General features: G+C 66.9%; 1 protein-coding gene across 8 annotated transcripts in view; it reads left to right on the top strand.

Annotated features, from left to right (window-relative positions):
• Positions 1-490: 490 nt before the first annotated feature.
• Positions 491-18,931, top strand: part of KMT2D (lysine methyltransferase 2D) — a 28,985-nt gene continuing 10,544 nt past the window's right edge. For 3 of the 8 annotated variants that reach the window (XM_072919634.1, XM_041711597.2, XM_072919629.1), the window contains exons 1-39: positions 492-738; positions 2,219-2,297; positions 2,369-2,495; positions 2,580-2,830; positions 2,911-3,008; positions 3,111-3,276; positions 3,391-3,556; positions 3,639-3,753; positions 3,833-3,999; positions 4,128-4,999; positions 5,247-5,381; positions 5,471-6,333; positions 6,545-6,658; positions 6,979-7,089; positions 7,190-7,294; positions 7,506-7,687; positions 7,763-7,927; positions 8,020-8,126; positions 8,218-8,259; positions 8,349-8,564; positions 8,643-8,789; positions 8,871-8,987; positions 9,455-9,579; positions 9,654-9,843; positions 10,485-10,559; positions 10,864-10,968; positions 11,079-11,252; positions 11,552-11,636; positions 11,747-11,991; positions 12,265-12,338; positions 12,417-12,467; positions 12,607-14,286; positions 14,450-14,623; positions 15,016-15,164; positions 15,363-17,443; positions 17,536-17,659; positions 17,753-17,840; positions 17,986-18,052; positions 18,196-18,428. In XM_072919634.1, the coding sequence (XP_072775735.1) occupies positions 2,249-2,297; positions 2,369-2,495; positions 2,580-2,830; positions 2,911-3,008; positions 3,111-3,276; positions 3,391-3,556; positions 3,639-3,753; positions 3,833-3,999; positions 4,128-4,999; positions 5,247-5,381; positions 5,471-6,333; positions 6,545-6,658; positions 6,979-7,089; positions 7,190-7,294; positions 7,506-7,687; positions 7,763-7,927; positions 8,020-8,126; positions 8,218-8,259; positions 8,349-8,564; positions 8,643-8,789; positions 8,871-8,987; positions 9,455-9,579; positions 9,654-9,843; positions 10,485-10,559; positions 10,864-10,968; positions 11,079-11,252; positions 11,552-11,636; positions 11,747-11,991; positions 12,265-12,338; positions 12,417-12,467; positions 12,607-14,286; positions 14,450-14,623; positions 15,016-15,164; positions 15,363-17,443; positions 17,536-17,659; positions 17,753-17,840; positions 17,986-18,052; positions 18,196-18,428 (10,035 nt within the window). In that variant the 5' untranslated portion in view covers positions 492-738; positions 2,219-2,248. Of the gene's footprint in view, positions 739-2,218; positions 2,298-2,368; positions 2,496-2,579; positions 2,831-2,910; positions 3,009-3,110; positions 3,277-3,390; positions 3,557-3,638; positions 3,754-3,832; positions 4,000-4,127; positions 5,000-5,246; positions 5,382-5,470; positions 6,334-6,544; positions 6,659-6,978; positions 7,090-7,189; positions 7,295-7,505; positions 7,688-7,762; positions 7,928-8,019; positions 8,127-8,217; positions 8,260-8,348; positions 8,565-8,642; positions 8,790-8,870; positions 8,988-9,454; positions 9,580-9,653; positions 9,844-10,484; positions 10,560-10,863; positions 10,969-11,078; positions 11,253-11,551; positions 11,637-11,746; positions 11,992-12,264; positions 12,339-12,416; positions 12,468-12,606; positions 14,287-14,449; positions 14,624-15,015; positions 15,165-15,362; positions 17,444-17,535; positions 17,660-17,752; positions 17,841-17,985; positions 18,053-18,195; positions 18,429-18,931 lie in introns of all 8 variants that reach the window. The other 5 variants (XM_072919635.1, XM_072919630.1, XM_072919632.1 and 2 more) reach the window with 4 other exon arrangements.

Here is an 18,931-nt window from a genome sequence, read left to right as displayed (position 1 = left end):
AGGACCGTGGCTCAGCAGCAGCACGCGGTGGCCGTGAGCGGGGACCAGGACCGGGCTCGGCGGCTGCTACCGGGGATTCCAGGACCGGTACAACCTCTACTCCAGAGACACCGGCACCGGACACAGCAGCTGTACCGGATACACCGGGGACTGCTACGGAGAACCCCGGGGACTGGACACAGCGGCTGATAACGGAGACACCGGCTCGGGGTGATCCCATCCCGGAGCCCCCCCTCCCTTCCTTCCTCTAACCCCGTGGCCATGGCGGTCCGGGAGGTTTCCCTCGGTCCGTGCTCGGGGCTGCCCCGGTGCCGGTGGGGGGCGGAGCCTCGCGCCGCAGGCCCCGCCCCCTCGGTGCCCACGTGCGCTCCCGCCCCGGCGCCGCCGGGGTTAAGCGCGGCGGAGGGATCTCCCCCCGCCCCGCCCGGCAGCGTGCGCTGCGGCCGCGCGCGCGCCGTCACACCCCCCGCGCCCCCCCCCCCGCGGCCGCAGCGCCCGCCCGCCGCGCACCGTCTCCCTCCGCCCGCAGCCCCCGCCGCCCAAAGTAGTGCGGGAGCGGCGGCGCCCCCCGCTCCGCGGCTCCCCCCTCGGACCCAGCGCGGCGGCGGCGGCCCCGGCGGGGCGGGCGGGGCGGGGCGGGGGCGGGCGGCGGGACCTACTTTCCTCTGGAAATGGCCGCGCCGGGGAGCACCGAACGCCCCGCGCCCCGAGGCCCGTCGGCGTAGGGCGGCCGCGGGGGTGAGCACCGGGCGGGGGGCGCGGGGGTGCGAACGGCCCCGCCGGGGGGCCCGCGCGGGCGGGACGGGCCCCGGCGGCCCCGGAAGGAGCGGCCCCGCGGTCGTGCGGGCTCGGGCCGCGCCGCCTCCGCCGTGCCGCCGCTCCCGGTAAGGCCTGACCGGGGCCGGGCCCAGAGCGCGGCTCCCACGCCTTTGTGTCCGGTACCGGTGGGGCCCGGGCGGCTGCAGCGCAGGTACGGCCGGGCCCGTCGCTCGGGGCCCGGTGCCGGTGCCAGCGTAGGCCGCGGTGGGCCGGGGATCGGGGCCTGGCCGGCTCGACCCCCCGGTTGCACCGGGGAGCGGGGGAAGCGTGGCCCGGGCGCACCGGGGAGGGTGTGGGGGGGGTGGTGTCCCCGCGTGGTGGTTCGGCCCACCCGGGGGCGCGGGCCGGGCCTCCCCCCGGCCCCGGAGCCTTTCCCGGGAGGGCCCGAATCCCCCCGGCCCCGGAGCCTTTCCGGGGAGGGCCCGAATCCCCCCGGGCCCACCGGGAACCGGGGCGAGGGAGGTGCTGGGTGGGACACGACGCTCCTGCCCCGCGGTCGGGACCCCGCCGGGGGCTCCCTCCGCCCTCCCCGCGCCGTCTCGGGTTTTTGGGGGGTTGGCGCTGCCCCAGCGCGTCCCCCGTGCCCGGTTCCCTGCACGCTGCGTTGGGGCCCCCCGGGTCCCCTCCAGATCTCCCCCCTCGCCCCGTGTGTGCCCCGTGCTCCGGTTTGGGGTCCCGTTCGCTGCCCCCGCGCTGCTGGAGCCCTCTCAGCTTTTTGGGGTGCGCTTGAGGCAACGGTGGGAGGGGACGGCTGCAGATCAGGGCAGGGCCCCCCCACGGTTTGTGTTTTGTGTTTTGTCGTGTTTTGGGGTGAGTCTTCCCCCCTGTACCTACCCTGGGACCCCCTATGCTGAGCAGCATTGGTGTTGGGTCTGAGGAAATAGGGGCACAGGCGGCTGCTGGTGGTGGGGAGCCCGTTTTTTGCTGCATCCCAAATTCCCCGTGAAGATCCCCCACGTGGGAGGCGCTGGGGGGTCCCAGCTTTGCTGTGAGCACTGGGTGTGCTCCCAGGAGGGTTCTGGGGGCTTCTCAGGGGTCTCGGTGACTCCCTGGGGTGCTGGTGTGTGGTAGAGCCGGGGTCACTGATCCCCTTTCCCCCACGGTTTAATCGAGGTCACCTGGGGGTTTGGTTGCCCCAGATATGTGAGGGTGTCACTGGCTGGACTTGGGGAGGACCTGGTGGGCAGAGGGTGATGGGGAAGGCCAGGGGGTCTCCTGGACCCGTGTGGGGCAGGGATCCACCCCCAGCTCCTGAGGGACATTCCCAGTCCCAGAGCCTCTAAATTGCCTTGGGGAGAGCAATGGGAAGATGCTGCCCTGTCCCTTGGATAGAGGGAGGCTGCAAGGGTTCCGGGGGAGGTGCCACCATCCCTGGTGCTGATGGGTGTCCCCCCTACAGCTGTGGCCCCCCAGGAACGCCGGAGGCAGGATGGACGAACAGAAGGTGCCCAGCGAGGAGAAGGACGCAGCCGCGCCAGGTGAGCCAGGGTAGGACTTTGGGGACCTGTCCCTCTTTCCCCTGTGGTGGTGACACCCGCTGTCCCCACAGCCGATGGGGTCATGGCCTCGGAGGAGATGGGCAGCGCCGAGGGGGACCCCCTGAAACCCCCCGAAGGAGCCTCTGCGGGGCCAGAGCCGGACAACATGGGCACGGAGGGACCTCCCGAGGCTGGCAGGTGAGGGTGGGAGGAGTTGGGGGTGGCGTGGAGCTATTGAAGGGGTCCTAAATATCCCTGACACCTCCTGTTGTCCTCTCCTAGCCCTTTGGGCCGCCGCTGTGCCCTCTGCAACTGTGGGGACTGGAGCCTACACGGGCAGCGGGAGCTGCAGCGCTTCGAGCCGGTGCCCGACTGGCCCGAGCGGCTGGTGGGCCACGAGCCCCCTGATGGGCCCGGCCAGCCTCCCCCAGGGCCCAGCCAGCCTCCCCCAGAGCCAGAGCTGGCGGGTGACGGCCTGGCACAAATCGGCTTCTCCGAGGGGGTGACCCCAGCGCAGCTCTTCGAGCCGACAGGTGAGTGTGATCGCAGCACGGGGGTCCCCACCCTGCCACCTGAGTGTCCCCAAGCTGTCCCTGACACCCCTTCCCCACAGGGCACTGCTGGGTGCACCACTGGTGTGCGGCCTGGGCGGCCGGTGCGGCACCGGAGGTGGCCGACGTGGCCAGAGCTGTTTTCTCAGGGATCTCACAGGTGAGCGGATCCCGGTGGGTGCGGGGGCATGGCAGGGACGTGGTTTGCTGTGGAATTGCTGCCCTGCAGCAGTGCTCACCCCCTGGACTCCTCTGCCCACAGAAATGTGAATGCTGCGGGCGGGCGGGGGCCACCATCCCGTGCCGGGCGGCCGCCGGCTGCTCCCGCCTCTACCACTTCCCCTGCGCCGCCGCCAGCGGCTGCTTCCAGTCCATGAAGACCCTGCGGCTGCTCTGCCCCGAGCACGTGGCTGAGGCCGTGGACATGGGTGCGTGGGGACACCACCCCTGGGTGCTGGGACCCTCCTGCCCTGGCGGTGGGTCCTGGCAGGGTGGAACCCCACGAGCAGGCGGCGCTGACCCCCTTCTCTTGCGGCTGACAGAGGACGCGCGGTGCTCGGTGTGCGATGGGCCGGGCGAGCTGCGGGACCTGGCGTTCTGCACCAGCTGCGGGCAGCACTTCCATGGGGCCTGCCTGGACATCTCCCTGACGCCTCGCAAGCGCTCGGGCTGGCAGTGCCCCCAGTGCAAAGTGTGCCAAACCTGCAGGTGAGCCCCCAGACCCGCGGTGGGGAGGGGGGTGTGCACCCAAGGGGGAGTCCCAGCCCTCACTTGCCCCTGTGCCCTACAGGCAGCCCGGCCAGGACTCTGCCATGCTGGTGTGCGAGACATGTGACAAGGGCTACCACACCTCCTGCACGGAGCCAGCCGCCCAGGGCCTCCCCACCACCTCCTGGAAGTGCAAGGTGTGTCCTGCTCTCGCTTGGGGGTACAGGGTGCCTGCCCCCCACTGCACCCCCTGACACATCTCTGCTTCCCTCCCAGAACTGCTGGGTCTGCTCAGACTGTGGCCAGCGCCCCGCAGGGCCTGACTCCAGCTGCCAGTGGTCCCCGGGGTCCGAGGTGTGCGGGGACTGCCAGCAGCGTCGTGCCACGGCTGATGTCCCCACGGCGCCAGAGCACTCACCACGGCCTGACCCGCCCGCCCAGACGTGAGTGGGGATGGGGGCACTGGTTTGGAGGGGGCTCAGGCCCTTTGTGGGTGTGGGGAATGTGTCCCACAGCCCTGGGGACAGGGTGGCCTGGGCACCGCCCCCTCACCCAGGTTCCCCCATCCCAGGTCAGAGTCCCCTGTCCCCAGCAAGCCGATGGATGTGCCCATGCCCCCGCCTGAGCTGGAGCCTGTGGGGTGTGATGAGGAGACGCAGCCCCTCGTGGACCCCAACGAGACACCCCCAGACGCCAAAGAGGCACCCCCAGGCCCCAAGGAGGCTCCCCCAGACAATGCTGAGTCTCCTCCTGGCGAGCTGGCCTCTGTGGAGGTGCTCCCCAGTGAGGAACCCCCGGAAGAACTTCCCTCTGATGAACTGCCCCTCGATCAGCCGCCCCCTGACACGCAGCCCTCTGACATTCAGCCTCCTGATGTGCAGCCCCCTGAGGAGCCCCTTCCTCTCATGCTGCCCCCCAAGGAGCCTCCCTCTGACGAGCTGCCCCTTGAGACACCATCCCTTGCTGAGCTGCCCCCTGACAGACCCTCCCTTGAGGAGTTGCCCCCCAGTGAACCCCCCCACAATGAGCTGCCCCTGGATGTCCCTCCCCTTGCTGAGCTGCCCCCTGAGAAACCAGCGTTTGAAGAGTCACCCCCCCATGAGCTGCCCCCTGAAGTACTGCCCATTGACAAATCACCCCCTGACGAGCTGCCCCGCAATGGGTCGCCCCCCAAACCTCCCCTCGATGAGCCACTCAACGAGCCACCCCTCGATGAGCTGCCCCCCAGCAAACCACCCCTGGAGGAGCTGCCCCTGGAGGAGCTGCCCCCCGATGAGCTGCCCCCCAGTGAACCACCCCCTGTCGAGCTGCTCCCCAAGGAACCTCCTCCCGAAGCGCTGTCCCCCGAGAAGCTGAGCCCTGAAGAGCCCCCCCTTGTTGAGTTGCCCCCTGAAGAGCCAGTCCCCAGCGAGCTGCCTCCCGAGGAGGACCTGAAACCACCAGGTAATCTGGGGACTTCACACTGTCCTCTTTCCCCTCCTGTTGTCTCCAGTGGGTGTGGGGGTCCTGCACCAGGGGCCTCTCCCAGCACTGGCTTTGCCTGATCCCCGTATTCCTTCTCTTTCATGTTGTTGCCCTGTTTGGGGTACATGGGGAGTAGTAGTCGGGGGAGTCGTGCCTCTCAATCCCAGGCTGGGTGGCGCAGGGGGGGATGGAGGGGACCCCCACACCTCCTCACCCCATCCCCCAGGTCTCCTCCCCGAGGTGACGGTGGCAGAGGAAGCGCCAGCCCTGGCTCCAGAGGTGTTCCCTGAGGAGGAGATGGAGCTGGAGCCAGAGCCCTCGCTGCCCCCTGAGATGACACCCCCACCCTCAGCTCCCCCAGGTGGGTCTGGGGAAACACCAGGGTTGGGACTGGGGGGTGGATGTCTTTGGGAGGCTGTGATATCACTCTCACCCCCTCTCTGCCCCCAGCTCTCCGTGCCATCTCACCTGCACGGACCCCAGCCCCCTCCCCTGATGCCAAGGAGGACGAGGTGCTCGAGCCCCCCACCCCAGCCCTGCCTGAGCCCCCCGGCAGCCCTGGTATCGCCATGGACACCGACCCCCCTGGCTCCCCGCCGCCACCCCTGGGCTCCCCTGCTGTCACCCTGGCCCCCGCCGAGCCACCTGAGGATGAGGAGATGGAGATGGCCGGTGGCGAGGGGGAGTCCCCAGCCAGCCCTCCTGGAGATGCCCCCCACAGCAGCCCAGCCCCTGAGCTGGGGCCCTTCCCAGGCCTGCCTGAGGAGGAGGAAGAGGAGGAAGAAGAGGCACCGAGGCTGGAGAGGGAGGGCACCAGTGGAAGCTCCCCACCACTCAGCGAGGAGGATGCCGTGGAAGAAAGTCGGGCTGCAGGGGACCCTGAAGTCAAGGGGTCCCCTTCAGGGTCCCCCCTGCTCCTGGAACCGGAGGAGCTGGGCCCTGAGACCCCCATGGAGGTGTGCACTACCGGCGAGAAGCTGCTGGGGCACGGGGACGAGGGGTGCCCCGAGCCCCCCGCGCTGCGCCCACGGCCCGACATCCTCAACGAGATCTCCAACCTGAGCCAGGGGGACACGAGCAGCAGCTTCCCCGGCTCGGAGCCGCTGCTGGGGTCCCCAGACCCCGAGGGCGGGGGGTCTCTGTCCCCTGAGCTGGGCCCGGCCTCGGCTGACGCCAGCCTGCAGAAGGAGGACGCTGGGTCACTGCCGCTGGGTGCTGAGACCGATGACTCGCTGCTCTTCGAGCCAGCAGCCAAGGGTGACGGGGACAAGAGCCGGCGCCGCAGCTCCCCAGGGCGCTCCCGTGTCAAGCAGGTACAGGAGGACCCCGCTCACCACAATTCTGGGGACCTCTCACCCTGAGCGCCCTGCTGGGGCCACGTCCCCTCCCTGGGCTGCCCCTGCAGCAAGTAGGCGAGGGCTGAGTGCGGGGTGGGGTGGGATGGGGGCAGTGTCTCTGCTGCCCTGGCATGAGGGTCCCACTGGGCTTCCCAGTGCTGTAACTCCCCTCTCCCCTTGGCCACAGGGGCGCAGCAGCAGCTTCCCTGGGCGGAGACGGCCCCGAGGTGGGTCCCACGGGGGCCGAGGCCGAGGCCGTGCACGCCTGAAGTCGACCACCTCGTCTGTTGACACCTTAGCAGTAAGGCTGGGCTGGGGCAGGGGTGGGGTCCAGGGAATCCTTGAGCTGTTAGGCTGAAGAGCTGAGAGTCTCCCCCTTCCCCTTCCCTATCATCCCTTCCTTGGAAAGACTTAAGAGCCCTTACTGTGGGGTGGGCTGGGGTCTCATGGGAGGTGGAACTGTCTGAGCCTTTGCTGAGTCTGGGGGCTTCACCACAAAAACATAGGGCAGGTACAGAGCTTTCCCCTGGGGAGGGGTTCTGCTGCCCCTGCATCTTCCTGGTGCCCCCAGAGTGCACAGAGAGGGTGTCCTCAGTGCTGAGCCTCCTGCTCTGTCCTCAGCTCGCTGATGTGGAGAGCTCGCCCAGCAAGGAGGAGGACGAGGACGATGATGACACAATGCAGAACACGGTCGTCCTCTTCTCCAACACAGACAAGTTTGTGCTCATGCAGGTAATGAGGGCATGGCAGGATGGACAGATGGACAGGGTGGGACAGTCTCTGTCTCTCCTCCATCAGCCGCTGTCTCCTCACTGACAACCTTTCCCCACAGGACATGTGCGTGGTGTGTGGCAGCTTCGGGCGTGGGGCCGAGGGGCACCTGCTGGCCTGCTCCCAGTGCTCCCAGTGCTACCACCCCTACTGCGTCAACAGCAAGGTGAGGAGGGGGCCCAGGACCCCCAGCCCCATCACAGAACTCTGCTGTGCCCCCCTAGGACACACGAGGTCATGCCTGGCACGTTTTGTGCATTGAGCTGTGCTCTGGCATGTCTGTGCCAAGCCCTGGGGTATCCCCCACAGCCACACCGAGCCTGGGGACGCCTGTGGCCATGCCCAGGGCTCATGTGGCTGCCCTCCCACGTCCCCAGATCACCAAGGTGATGCTGCTGAAGGGCTGGCGCTGCGTGGAGTGCATCGTGTGCGAGGTGTGTGGCAAAGCCTCCGACCCCTCGCGCCTGCTGCTCTGCGACGACTGCGACATCAGCTACCACACCTACTGCCTGGACCCGCCGCTGCAGACCGTGCCCAAGGGCGGCTGGAAGTGCAAGTGGTGCGTGGGGGGACACAAGGGGAGCCACGGGGGGAGCTCGGTGCCGGCGCTGACCCCTCGGGGCCCTTTCTGCAGGTGCGTGTGCTGTGTGCAGTGTGGGGCTGCCTCCCCTGGCTTCCACTGTGAGTGGCAGAACAACTACACCCACTGCGCGCCCTGCGCCAGCCTCGTCGTCTGCCCCTTCTGCCGCGAGAAGTACGTGGAGGACGACCTGCTCATCCAGTGCCGGCACTGCGATCGGTGAGCACAGCGCCCTTGGGCTAGAGGGGCTCACATTTGGGGTCTTTCATGGGGGGCTGTGGTGTGTGACGGGTCCCCCATGCTGCCCGCAGGTGGCTGCACGCCGCGTGCGACAGCCTCTTCACTGAGGAGGAGGTGGAGCAGGCTGCGGATGAAGGTTTTGACTGCAGTGCCTGCCAGCCCTACGTGGTCAAACCTGGTGAGCTCACGGGGCAGGGGACAGCTTTGGGGACCTGGGGGGCGTTTGAGTGGTGTGGGGACTCACCCGCTCCTCTGCTTTCCTGCCACAGTGCCTGCGCCTTCTGCAGAGATGATCAAAGCCAAGGATCCAGGTACGTACGGTGCCGTCCCGGGGCCATGGGGTTCCTAGGGCTGTGCTCCCTTCTGGCCACGCACCCAGTGCTGGTGTTTGTCCCCCCAGAGCCGCAGTATTTCCGCTTCGAGGGCGTGTGGCTGACAGAGACGGGGATGGCCGTGCTGCGCAACCTGACGCTGTCACCCCTGCACAAGCGGCGGCAGCGCAAGGGCCGCCCCGGCACCCTCAACGGGGACGGGGGGCTGGAGGGGGGTGACCCCCTGGGCCCCGAGGACAAGAAGGACGGTGACCTGGACACCGATGAGCTGCTCAAAGCTGACAGTGGGTGTTCCTGCTGGGAGAGCTGGGAGGTCGCAGCGTGGGGGTGTCAGGGGATCCCACTAATATGCACCGCCCCAGCAGTGGGTGTGGAGCACATGGAGTGCGAGATCAAGCTCGAGGCTCCGGCCAGCCCTGACCGCGATGTTGGAGCTGATGGGGACTCAGGGAAGGGGCTTGAGGACCCTGAGGAGTGCAAGAAGAGGAAGCGCAAACCGTACCGGCCTGGTGAGTGTCCTGCAGGCCCTGAACCCTTCCAGGCTCTTCTGTGACCCCGCTGTGATCCCCCCTCCTTCTCTGCCCCCCCAGGCATCGGTGGATTCATGGTGCGGCAGCGCAAGTCCCACACGCGGCTCAAGAAGGTCTCGGCGGTTCTGCCGGACGTGGGACGTGAGGGACTGAGCACCGAGGGACACCCTGAGGATGGTAGGGCCCAGTGGCACCCTTTCCTTTCCCCCCCCCACCATTTTTCCACCCCCTTTTGTTGCCCCCTTTTTGCCCCTCTTTTTTCCCCTGCCTTTTTTTTCTCCCCCCTTTTTTCTACCCTTTTTTCCCCCACTTTGTTCCCCTGCTTTTCCCCCCTTTTTCCCCCCCTTTTTTCCTTCTTTTTTTTCCCCCCCTTTTCCCTTCTTTTTTTTTCCCCCCTTTTTTCCCCTTTCCCCCCCAGTTTCCTCCCCCTTTTCCCCCCCTTTTTCCCCCTTCTTTCCCGTTTTCCTTCCTCCCTTCCTTTGTCCCCTCCCTCCCTTAGCACCATTCTTTTTCTCCATTTCTGTTCCCTTCTCACCCCCAGGGATGTGGAGGGGCCCTCAGGGTGCACCTCACAGCCAGTGGCACAGGAACAGCCCCAGACCCTTTTTGGGGGGTGGGTGTTCATTGCTGGGGGGCTGTTGCAGGGGCTCCTGGTGATGTCCCCGCCGAGGCTGGCCTGGATCCAGGCTCAGGAGAGGGGGACGAGAAGAAGAAGCGCCGTGGACGGAAGAAGAGCAAGTTGGAGGACATGTTCCCCCCGTACCTGCAGGTGGGATGGATGGGGGTGGATGGGGGGATGGATGGGGGGCACCCCCCGATGCTGACAGAACCCTCCCATTCCAGGAGGCGTTTTTTGGGAAGGCACTGATGGACCTGAGCCGGAAGGCGCTGCTGGCAGCAGGCGGGGTTGGGGACGGGGCCGCCCGCCCTGCCTTGGGCCAGGGTGCCCCAAGGCCCAAGGGGGACCCCAACCTCACTGGGGCACTGCAGGGGGGCATCCCGGACAGGAGGGAGACCCCCACCCACCCCCGAGGTGAGTGTGGCCAGGAGAGGGTCTGCAAGCCAAACCACGGCTGCTGGAGGAGGGTTACAGGGGTTACCGGGGAGTTGCTGTGGGTCCCTAGTGTGGTTGCAGGTCCCTGGGTTTGTTGGAAGTTGTTGGGGTCCCCAGGGTGGCTGAGGGGTTGTTGGGGGTTTTGTGGTGGGGGGGATACTGGAGGTCGCTGGCGTTTTTGGGGGACCCCCACTGTGGGCAGCTGCTGTGGGCTCTGAGGCTCGGAGAAGGCTGAGGGCTGTGAGGGGTGGCCGTCACCTCTGAGGGCTGTGGGGAGTGGCCTTCACCTCTGAGGGCTATGGGGGGCGGCCATTGCCACTGAGGGCTGTGGGGGGCGGCCATGGCCACTGAGGGCTGTGGGGGGCTGTGAGGGGCAGCCCAGCCATCACCACCGAGGGCTGTGAGGGGCAGCCATAGCCACTGAGGGCTGTGAGGGGCAGCCCAGCCATCGCCACCGAGGGCTGTGGAGGGCAGCCATAGCCACCGAGGGCTGTGGGGTCGGTCGTTGCCACTGAGGGCTGTGGGGTCGGTCGTTGCCACTGAGGGCTGTGGGAGGACGCTGGGGCTCGGGGATGGGGTGGATCCTGACCCTGCTCACTGAATCCTGGGGTACCCCGCAGGCGACGACAGCACTGACGGCAGCGCCGCCGCTCCCGATGACGATGGCAAGGACGACGCCAAGGCCGAGGACCTGGGTGAGACCCCTGAGAGACCCCCCCGAGTCCGCCACGGGGCATAGGGCGCCCTGAGCCATCGAGACGAGGCTCTGTGGTGGAAGTTGCCGCTCTAGGCAGGGCTGAGCTCTATGGTTCCTTACACGTCAGGCCCACGGTGCTGGTGACCATAGAGTGGCGCCCAGAGCGCCCCCGCGTGGCGCGGCGCCGCTGGAGGACCGAGGCCCTCCTGTCGCTTGTGGGGGGACGGGGGCTGGCCCGGGGGTCCCCAGCGCTGAGCGGGGGGTCCCAGGGGCTGAGGGCACGTCCTGGTTCTTCCTCACAGGGGCCGACGAGCCGAAGGATTCCCCAGACCGCGGGGACAGCGAAAAACCAGCCACCCCGGGCGAGGGAGCGCTAAGCTCCGACCTCGACAAGATCCCCACGGAAGGTGAGACCATCCTGCGCCCCCTCTTCTGCTGAAGCGGCGGTGGTCCCCGAGGTTTCTCCACTTCCCATCGGTGTGGTATTTGCACCCAGCTCCTGCGTTTGCCTCTGCAGAGCTGCCCAAGATGGAGAGCAAAGACGTGCAGCAGCTCTTCAAGGACGTGCTGGGCTCGGCGGAGCGCGGGGAGCAGCCCCTCAACTGCGTGGCCGCGGGGATGGAGGCCGGGCAGGACCCCAGCCGAGCACAGCGGCCGTTCCTGCAAGGAGACCTCCAGCTCTCGGGGCAGGGTGGGTGGAATTGGCAGAGCCCCCATTATCCAGGAGGTCCCTGGAGAGTGTGGTGAAGGGCAGGGCTTGTTTCCAGCCTCAGGAAAGCCAAACTCACAGAGTTAGCCTGCTTGGAGAGCACTGCTGCCTGTGGTATATGAGAGCCCACGCTCCTGGGTATTCCCCGTTGCTCTGGGGGTGAACATGGAAAGCATTTTGGGGATTGTGTTGCCAAGGGGTTGTTTGGACACCCAGGGCAGGTGCAGGTGCATGCCCCAAATTTGTTTTACCTGCAACAACCCATCTCCTTTCCCTCACAGGGAGCGTTTCCTTAGGCTCGCTCTCCGGATCCGTGTCCTTGGACTCGTACTCGGGGGTCTGCCAGTCCCCATTCCTGGATAACAGGTACTTAGAGGAGCTGGGGGTCCCCTCCTGGGAGGAACTGAACTGCAGGGTGTCCTGGGACCCACTCTTCCCTCACAACCTGACAATCTGTGACGCTCCTCTCCACTCAGGGAGCGGAGTGGCTTCTTCAGCCCAGACCACTGCGAGCCTGAGAGCCCCTGGGCCAGCAGCTCGGCTGCCACCACCCCCTCGACCCCCACGACACCCACGACGGAGGGCGAGGGTGACGGGCTGTCCTACAACCAGCGCAGTTTGCAGCGCTGGGAGAAGGACGAGGAGCTGGGTGAGCTCTCCACCATCTCCCCTGTCCTCTACGCCAACATGAACTTCCCCAACCTCAAGCAGGATTATCCAGGTAGGGCTCTGGGGGGGCTGCAGCCACCCCGCTGGGGTGAGGGTTGGGGGTATGGATGGAGCATGACTCCCCTGGTCCCTTTTTCGAGGGGAGAATCCTGGCTGTTCTGCCACTGAAGTGTTCTCTACAGTGGGCGGGGGGTCTCAGCTCCATGTCCTGGGCTGTCCTTTCACATGAGGGAGGAATAGTGACCCACTAAGGATATGAGTGGGCTCATCAGGTCCAGGCTAATGTTGTTTTCCTCCCCTGTATCTGCTCGTACTGGACTCCCAGACTGGTCGAGCCGCTGCAAACAGATCATGAAGCTCTGGAGGAAAGTCCCTGCCACGGACAAAGCCCCATATTTGGTGAGTGCCAGGAGGTCAGTGGGATGGGGGGCCGGGGCACTGGGGGCTGCAAGTCAGCTGGCTTCGTGTCTTTGTTAGCAAAAGGCCAAAGATAACCGGGCAGCTCATCGCATCAACAAGGTGCAGAAGGTACGTGAGGCGCGGGGAGGTGCCCGGCGGCCCCGGCCCAGCCCTTGGGGACATTGGTGTGCCCACCCCTGGCCCATGCCCAACCCGTGGGGAGGGCAGGAGGGCTCCCACAGTGCTGATGGCCTGGCTCTCTCTGCAGCAGGCCGAGAGCCAGATCAACAAGCAGACCAAAGGGGAGGGACTGCGCAAGCCTGAGAGGCCCTCGCTGCACCTGCGGATCCCGGTGCCACCAGGGGCACAGCCTGTCTACATCAGCAGCCCCCCCGCCACCGGCGAGGGCTTCCTGAAGCCCCCCGCGGGTGCCGGAGGGGGACCGGAGTCTCCCAGCGAGCTCTTCCTCAAGCTCCCGCCCCAGTCCCCCGCCCAAGTGCCTTCGCACGATCCCTACGGCGCGGCCCCCGCCTACACGCTGGAGCCCCGCTTCCCCTCGCCCCTGGGCCAGAGCCCCACGTCTGGGGCTGCCTTCCAGCCTTTCCCTAGCCAGCCCCAGCCCCTCACAGCCCCCCGTGCTCCGCCCGACTTTCACCCCACCCCGCCTGGCACCCCCCGGCACCAACCTGGCACCCCTGACCCCTTCCTGAAGCCCCGGTGCCCCTCCTTGGACAACCTCTCGGTGCCAGGGAGTCCTGGGGCGCGGCCCCCTGAGGCCCTGCTCTCTCCCCTGCCTTTTGGGGAGCAGAAGAAGGGTCTGGAGGTGAAGAAGGAGGATGGGGGAAGCCTGGGGGTCTGCTCGCCCGGCTACACTTCTGCCATGGGCTACGGGGACTCCCCAGGTGGCCCCCACCTCTCGGCTGCGGAGCTGAAGGCGGCCGACGTCTTCAAAGCCCCCATGACCCCACGGGTCTCTCAGGTAGAGCCGCAGAGCCCGGGGCTGGGGCACCGGCCCCCTGACCCCCATCCCCTGGCCCCCTCACCCCCTGGCCACCCTGATTTGTACCGTCAGTCGCCCTACCTGGACCCCTACTCGCAGCCCCCGCTGACGCCCCGGCTGCAGCCCCCCGAGGCCTGCTGCGCCCTCCCACCCCGCTCCCTGCCCTCTGAACCCTTCTCCCGCATCCCTGCCAGCCCCCAGTCCCAGTCCAGCTCCCAGTCCCCCCTAACCCCCCGCCCCCTCTCCAACGAAGCCTTCTGCCAGTCCCCTGTCACCCCTCGCTTCCAGTCCCCTGATCCCTACTCCCAGCCACCCTCCCGGCCGCAGTCCCGGGATCCCTTCACCCCACTGCACAAGCCCCCCCGCCCACAGATGCCGGAGCCGGGGTTCAAGTCAGTGGGGGCGGCTGGCGGAGGTTTTGGGGGCGCCCCGGCAGGTGACCCCCACGCCAAGGCAGCGGCCGGGCCACAGCCACCCTTTGCCCGCTCGCCCGGTGCCAGCGTTTTCCCGGGGGGCCAGCCCCCCATGCGCTTCACCTTCCCCCCGGCCGTCTCGGAGCCGCTCAAGGGCTCCCCGTCCCACCAGCCCCACGGGATCAACAGCCATTACGGCTCTGGGAAGCCCCAGAGCTCGGCCTACGCCTCGTCCCCCAGCTTCCACCAGGCCAGCAGCCCGCTGGGCCCTGGCACTGCCGCCCCTGACTCGTACAGCCTCTCGCCCCTGCGGCCCCCGTCAGTGCTGCCGCCGCAGCCCCCGGCGCCCCCGCAGCAGCAGGACCCTTCTGGAGCCTTCCTGCCCCGCGCTGCGCTGGGACTGACGGCCGACAAGAGGGAGGAGGTGGCTGCAGGGCTCGCAGCACCCCCAAACCGGGACCTGGCGGAGCTGCCTAGTGCCCAGGATGGGGCTCTCGGCACCATGAGCCAGTCGGAGCTGGAGAAGCAGCGGCAGGTGAGGTCTCTCCTGGAATCCAGTTGCATCCATTCGGGTTTGGGAGAGAACGAAAGGGGAAAAACTGGGACTGTGGGGGCATTGATGACCACTCTGTATGTGGTTTGTTTTGCTGGGTTTGGTCCTGTTGCCACTCCGGGCTCTAACACTGAATTCTTCCCAGCGCCAGCGGCTCCGGGAGCTGCTCATCCGCCAGCAGATCCAGCGGAACAGCCTTCGGCAGGAGAAGGAGAGCGCGGCTGCTGCCGCCTCCTCCTCGCCAGCTGGCTGGGCACCTGAGGCCGGCGGGCAGAGCTTCGAGCTGAGCCGGGCCATGGCCCCGTACCAACCGGCACAGGTGGGAGAGCCCGGGGATGGTGTGCACGGTGGGGATGTGGCTGATGGAGGGGCACAGGAGGGATGTGGCTGATGGAGGGGCACAGGAGGGATGTGGCTGATGGAGAGGCATGGGGGATGTGGCTGATGGAGGGGCACAGGAGGGATGTGGCTGATGGAGAGGCATGGGGGATATGGCTGATGGAGGGGTACGGGGGAGGGATGTGGCTGATGGAGAGGCATGGGGGATGTGGCTGATGGAGGGGCACAGGAGGGATGTGGCTGATGGAGTGGCACAGTGGACACAGGATGTGGTTGATGGAGGGGAAAGAGTTGGGGGAAGCAGCTGATGGAGGGGCAAGGGGAGAGATGTGGCTGATGGTGGGATGACTCTTTTTTCCTCCCTTTTTCCAGGACAAGGCCCTCCTGGGGACTCTGGCCACGGCAGCTGGCGCAGGGAAGCTGCCCAGCTCTGTCATGGTGCAGGCAGCGTTCACGCAGGACGAGCGGCTCTCCCGGCCCCCGCCGGCGGCCACGCCAGCCATGCTGGACATCAGCGGGCGGTGGGTGCCCCCTGGCAGGGTGTTGGGCTCAGCATGCGTGGGTGGGAGCCAGCAGATAGCACACGCGTACCCCCAGCTTGTGGGGATCACTCTGGAGGGAGGCTGTGGGTTTTCGGGTGCTTGGCGCAGTCTGAGGGGAATGGGATGTAGCGTGTCGGGGCTGTACCGAGCTGGTGCCAACACCACGGTGTCTTCCAGGGCGGCGGTGGGGCCCCCCCAGGCCTTCTACCCCCGTGGGGTCTTCCCATCACCGTCCCCACAGCAGCAGCAGCACCTCTGGCAGCAGCAGCAGCAGCAGCAGCAGCAAGCGGCCGTGGCGGCCCTGCGGCTCCCTGTCACCTCCCGCTTCGCCCCCCCGGCCACCGGGACCCCCATGGGCAGCCTGGGCACCCGCCTGCCCACCCCCGCCGAGGCCGTGCCCCCCTCGCCAGCTGCCCTGGGCGCGCCCTTCATCGAGCTACGACACAACGTGCAGAAGGGACCTGGGGGTGTCGTGGGATCTCCATTTGCCCCCCAGGCACCCCGGCCTCGATTCTTCCTGCCCGGGGAGGAGGGCACCCCCCAGGCCCTGTGCACCCCCGTCATGCCCCTGCAGGCGCTGCCATCCCAGAAGGTTCCAGCACTGCTGCCACCCCCATCCCCGCAGGGAGCAGAGATGGGCAGCAGCCACCAGCAGCCCCACGCCAAGGCGGCACCCCCGCTGCCAGCCCCCACCCTGGAGCTGCAGCAGCACATCCCCCCGCGCCCGCTGTCCTCCAGTGCCACCCTCCGCCCCGAGGGTCCCAAGGATGGCCCCGCTCCAGACCCTGCGCCCGCCCCAGGGAAGAGCCACCTGAGCCTGGAGGGGGGGCGGCTGCCCTGCGAGGTGCCCGTGGAGCCAGATTTGGATGACGACTTCGGCTCCCACAAGGACTTGGAAGACGACGATGATTTGGCCAACCTTAGCCTTGATCCAGACGTGGCCAAGGGGGATGATGACTTGGACAACTTGGACAGCCTGGAGACAGCAGACCCCCACCTTGATGACCTGCTGAATGGCGATGAGTTCGACCTGCTGGCCTACACTGACCCCGAGCTGGACACTGGTGACAAGAAGGACATCTTCAACGAGCACCTGCGCCTGGTGGAGTCGGCCAACGAGAAGGCTGAGCGTGAGGCCCAGCTCAAGACAGAACCACCAGCGCCCGCCTTGAAGCTTCCCGACCCTGGAGACAGCAAAGATGTGGCCCCATCTGCAGAGGATCAGGAGGTGCCCAAGGAAGGACTGGTGTCTGGGATGGGCTTGGGACTCCCTGCCTGCCCCACGGGCGCTGTGCTGGCCACTGACCCAGCTTTCAAGGCACAGGGTGCAGAGGCAAAGGCTGGCTCGCTGCCCACCGACGTCAAGCCCAAGCTGGAGGAAGGCTGCCTGAAGACCTCACCCTGCCAGTTCACCACCACTGGCCCCGAGCGCCTCCCGGTGCCCATCAAGTCAGAAGCGCTGCAGAGCACAGATAAAATCTCTGCCTCCCTGGGGCTGAGCGTCAAACCTGGCCAGACCCTCCTGAGCTCCAGCACTGGCCCCACTCGCCTCAGCCTGACTCCGTTCTCCAACAGTGGCCACACTGGTGTCCCCGTGCTGGAGAAGGACCCCTACACCGGCCCTGGCCGTGGGCTGGCAACTGCCCAGCTGGGTGGCCAGAGCAACCCCTTGCTGGAGAAGTTTGAGCTGGACAGCGGAGCCTTGGGGCTGGGCAGTGCCCGGCACTCGCCAGCGGATGACTTGGACAAGATGGAGAGCTCACTGGTGGCCAGCGAGCTGCCGCTGCTCATTGAGGACCTCCTGGAGCACGAGAAGAAGGAGCTGCAGAAGAAGCAGCAGATGTCAGCCCACCTGCCCCGTGGCGCTCCCCACCTCCAAGCCCCAGGGCACCCCATGCTGCACACAGGGGCATCTGGGCAGCCTCCCGAGGGGCAGCCACCCCGTCTGGGCACCCCACAGACACCCCTCCAGCTGGGGCTGGTGGCCCGGCCACCGCTGCTGCCACCGCAGCCCCCCCGGCTCAGCGCCCCCCAGCAGGGCCCGGCTCTGGGCCCCCACATGGGCATGGGCTCTGGGCAGCCCCACGTGCTGTCGTCGCCCCACGGGGTGCAGGTGGCCCTGGGGCAGCCGCAGCAGAGCCAGCAGCAGGTGCTGGTGCAGAAGCCGATGGCTGGGGTGCAGCCCCCCACCCTGGGCCTGAAGCCCACCCAGCTCGTCATGCAGCAGCAGTTGGCCAACAGCTTCTTCCCAGACACAGGTAGGGGTTGCAGGTGGTTTTGTTGGGGGATCACGGGGTCCTTTAGGGTGGGGGGCGTAGGGCTGAATGTGCTGTGGTCTCTGTCCCAGCAGACCTGGACAAGTTTGCGGCCGAGGACATCATGGACCCCATTGCCAAGGCCAAGATGGTGGCACTGAAGGGCATCAAGAAGGTGATGGCTCAGGGCAGCATCGGGGTGGCCCCAGGCATGAACAGGTAACAGGCGTGGGGATTTGGGGGGCACAGAGCGGAGCAGGCAGGTTGCTTTGGCTCTGGCTCACAGCCCATTTGTGTGTGTGTCTTCCAAAGGCAACAGGTTTCCCTGCTGGCCCAGCGGCTGTCAGGGGGCCCGGCTGTCTCTGAGATGCAGAACCACTTACTGGCAGGGAGCGGGCAGGTGAGTGGGGTGTCCAGAGGGCCTGCAGGAGTCTCTTGGGGCTGGCAGGCCAGAACTGGTGGTTTTATGGCTCTCTGGGTGGCGGGGGTCTGTGGGGAGAGGACAAATCCACAGCACGTGTCTCAAATGCTCCCTTTTCTGCCAGGAGCGGAGCAGCACAGACCCGACCCAGGCTCGTCCCAACCCACCCACCTTTGCACAGGGTGTCATCAGTGAGTAGTGACATGGCAGGGCCGGCGTGGTGCGGGACAGGGTTCTGGGGGCTGGGGTCCGCACTGACCTGGGGTCTCCACTGACCCAGGGTCTCTGCTTCCCCGGGCTCCCCACTGATCTGAGCCCTCTCCCCGTCCCACAGACGAGGCCGACCAGCGCCAGTACGAGGAGTGGCTGTTCCACACGCAGCAGCTGCTGCAGATGCAGCTGAAGGTGCTGGAGGAGCAGATCGGGGCGCACCGCAAGTCCCGCAAGGCGCTGTGTGCCAAGCAGCGCACGGCCAAGAAAGCCGGGCGGGAGTTCCCCGAGGCCGACGCCGAGAAGCTGAAGCTGGTAACGGAGCAGCAGAGCAAGATCCAGAAGCAGCTGGACCAGGTAGGACTCTGCATGTGGGTGGGCACCTTGTCCCTGGTGCAGATGTGATGTCCCCAGTGCTGCTTTGCTGTTCCCAGTGCCAGCCTCGCTATTCCCAACTTTAACACTGCGCCGTCCCCAGTGCAAACGTGATGTCCTCAGAGTCACTGTGCCATTTCTGGCTCTACTGCCCTGCTGTCCCCAGCGCTAATGCTGTGCCAGTCCTGGTATTAATTCCCTGCTGTTCCTGGAGCGAATGCTCTGCCATTCCTGGCACTCATGTCCCACTGTTCCTGGGGCTAATGCCATGCTGTTCTGGCACTAAAACGCTGCCATTCGCAGCACTAATGCCCTGCTGTCCGCGATGCTGGTTCCCCACTCTCCCAGCATTTATCCTGTGCCATTCCTAGTGCTCATGCCTTACTGTCCCAGCAGTAAAGCCGTGCCATTTCCAGTGGTGGCGGTGTGCCATTTCTAGTACTGTTATTGTGCCATTCCCGATGCTAATGCTCCCCTGTTTTGGG

The sequence above is a fragment of the Taeniopygia guttata genome, chromosome 29 (genome assembly GCF_048771995.1).
Source record: "Taeniopygia guttata chromosome 29, bTaeGut7.mat, whole genome shotgun sequence".
NCBI classification, from domain to species: Eukaryota; Metazoa; Chordata; class Aves; order Passeriformes; family Estrildidae; genus Taeniopygia; species Taeniopygia guttata.
This window is presented reverse-complemented; position numbering and strand designations above follow the sequence as displayed.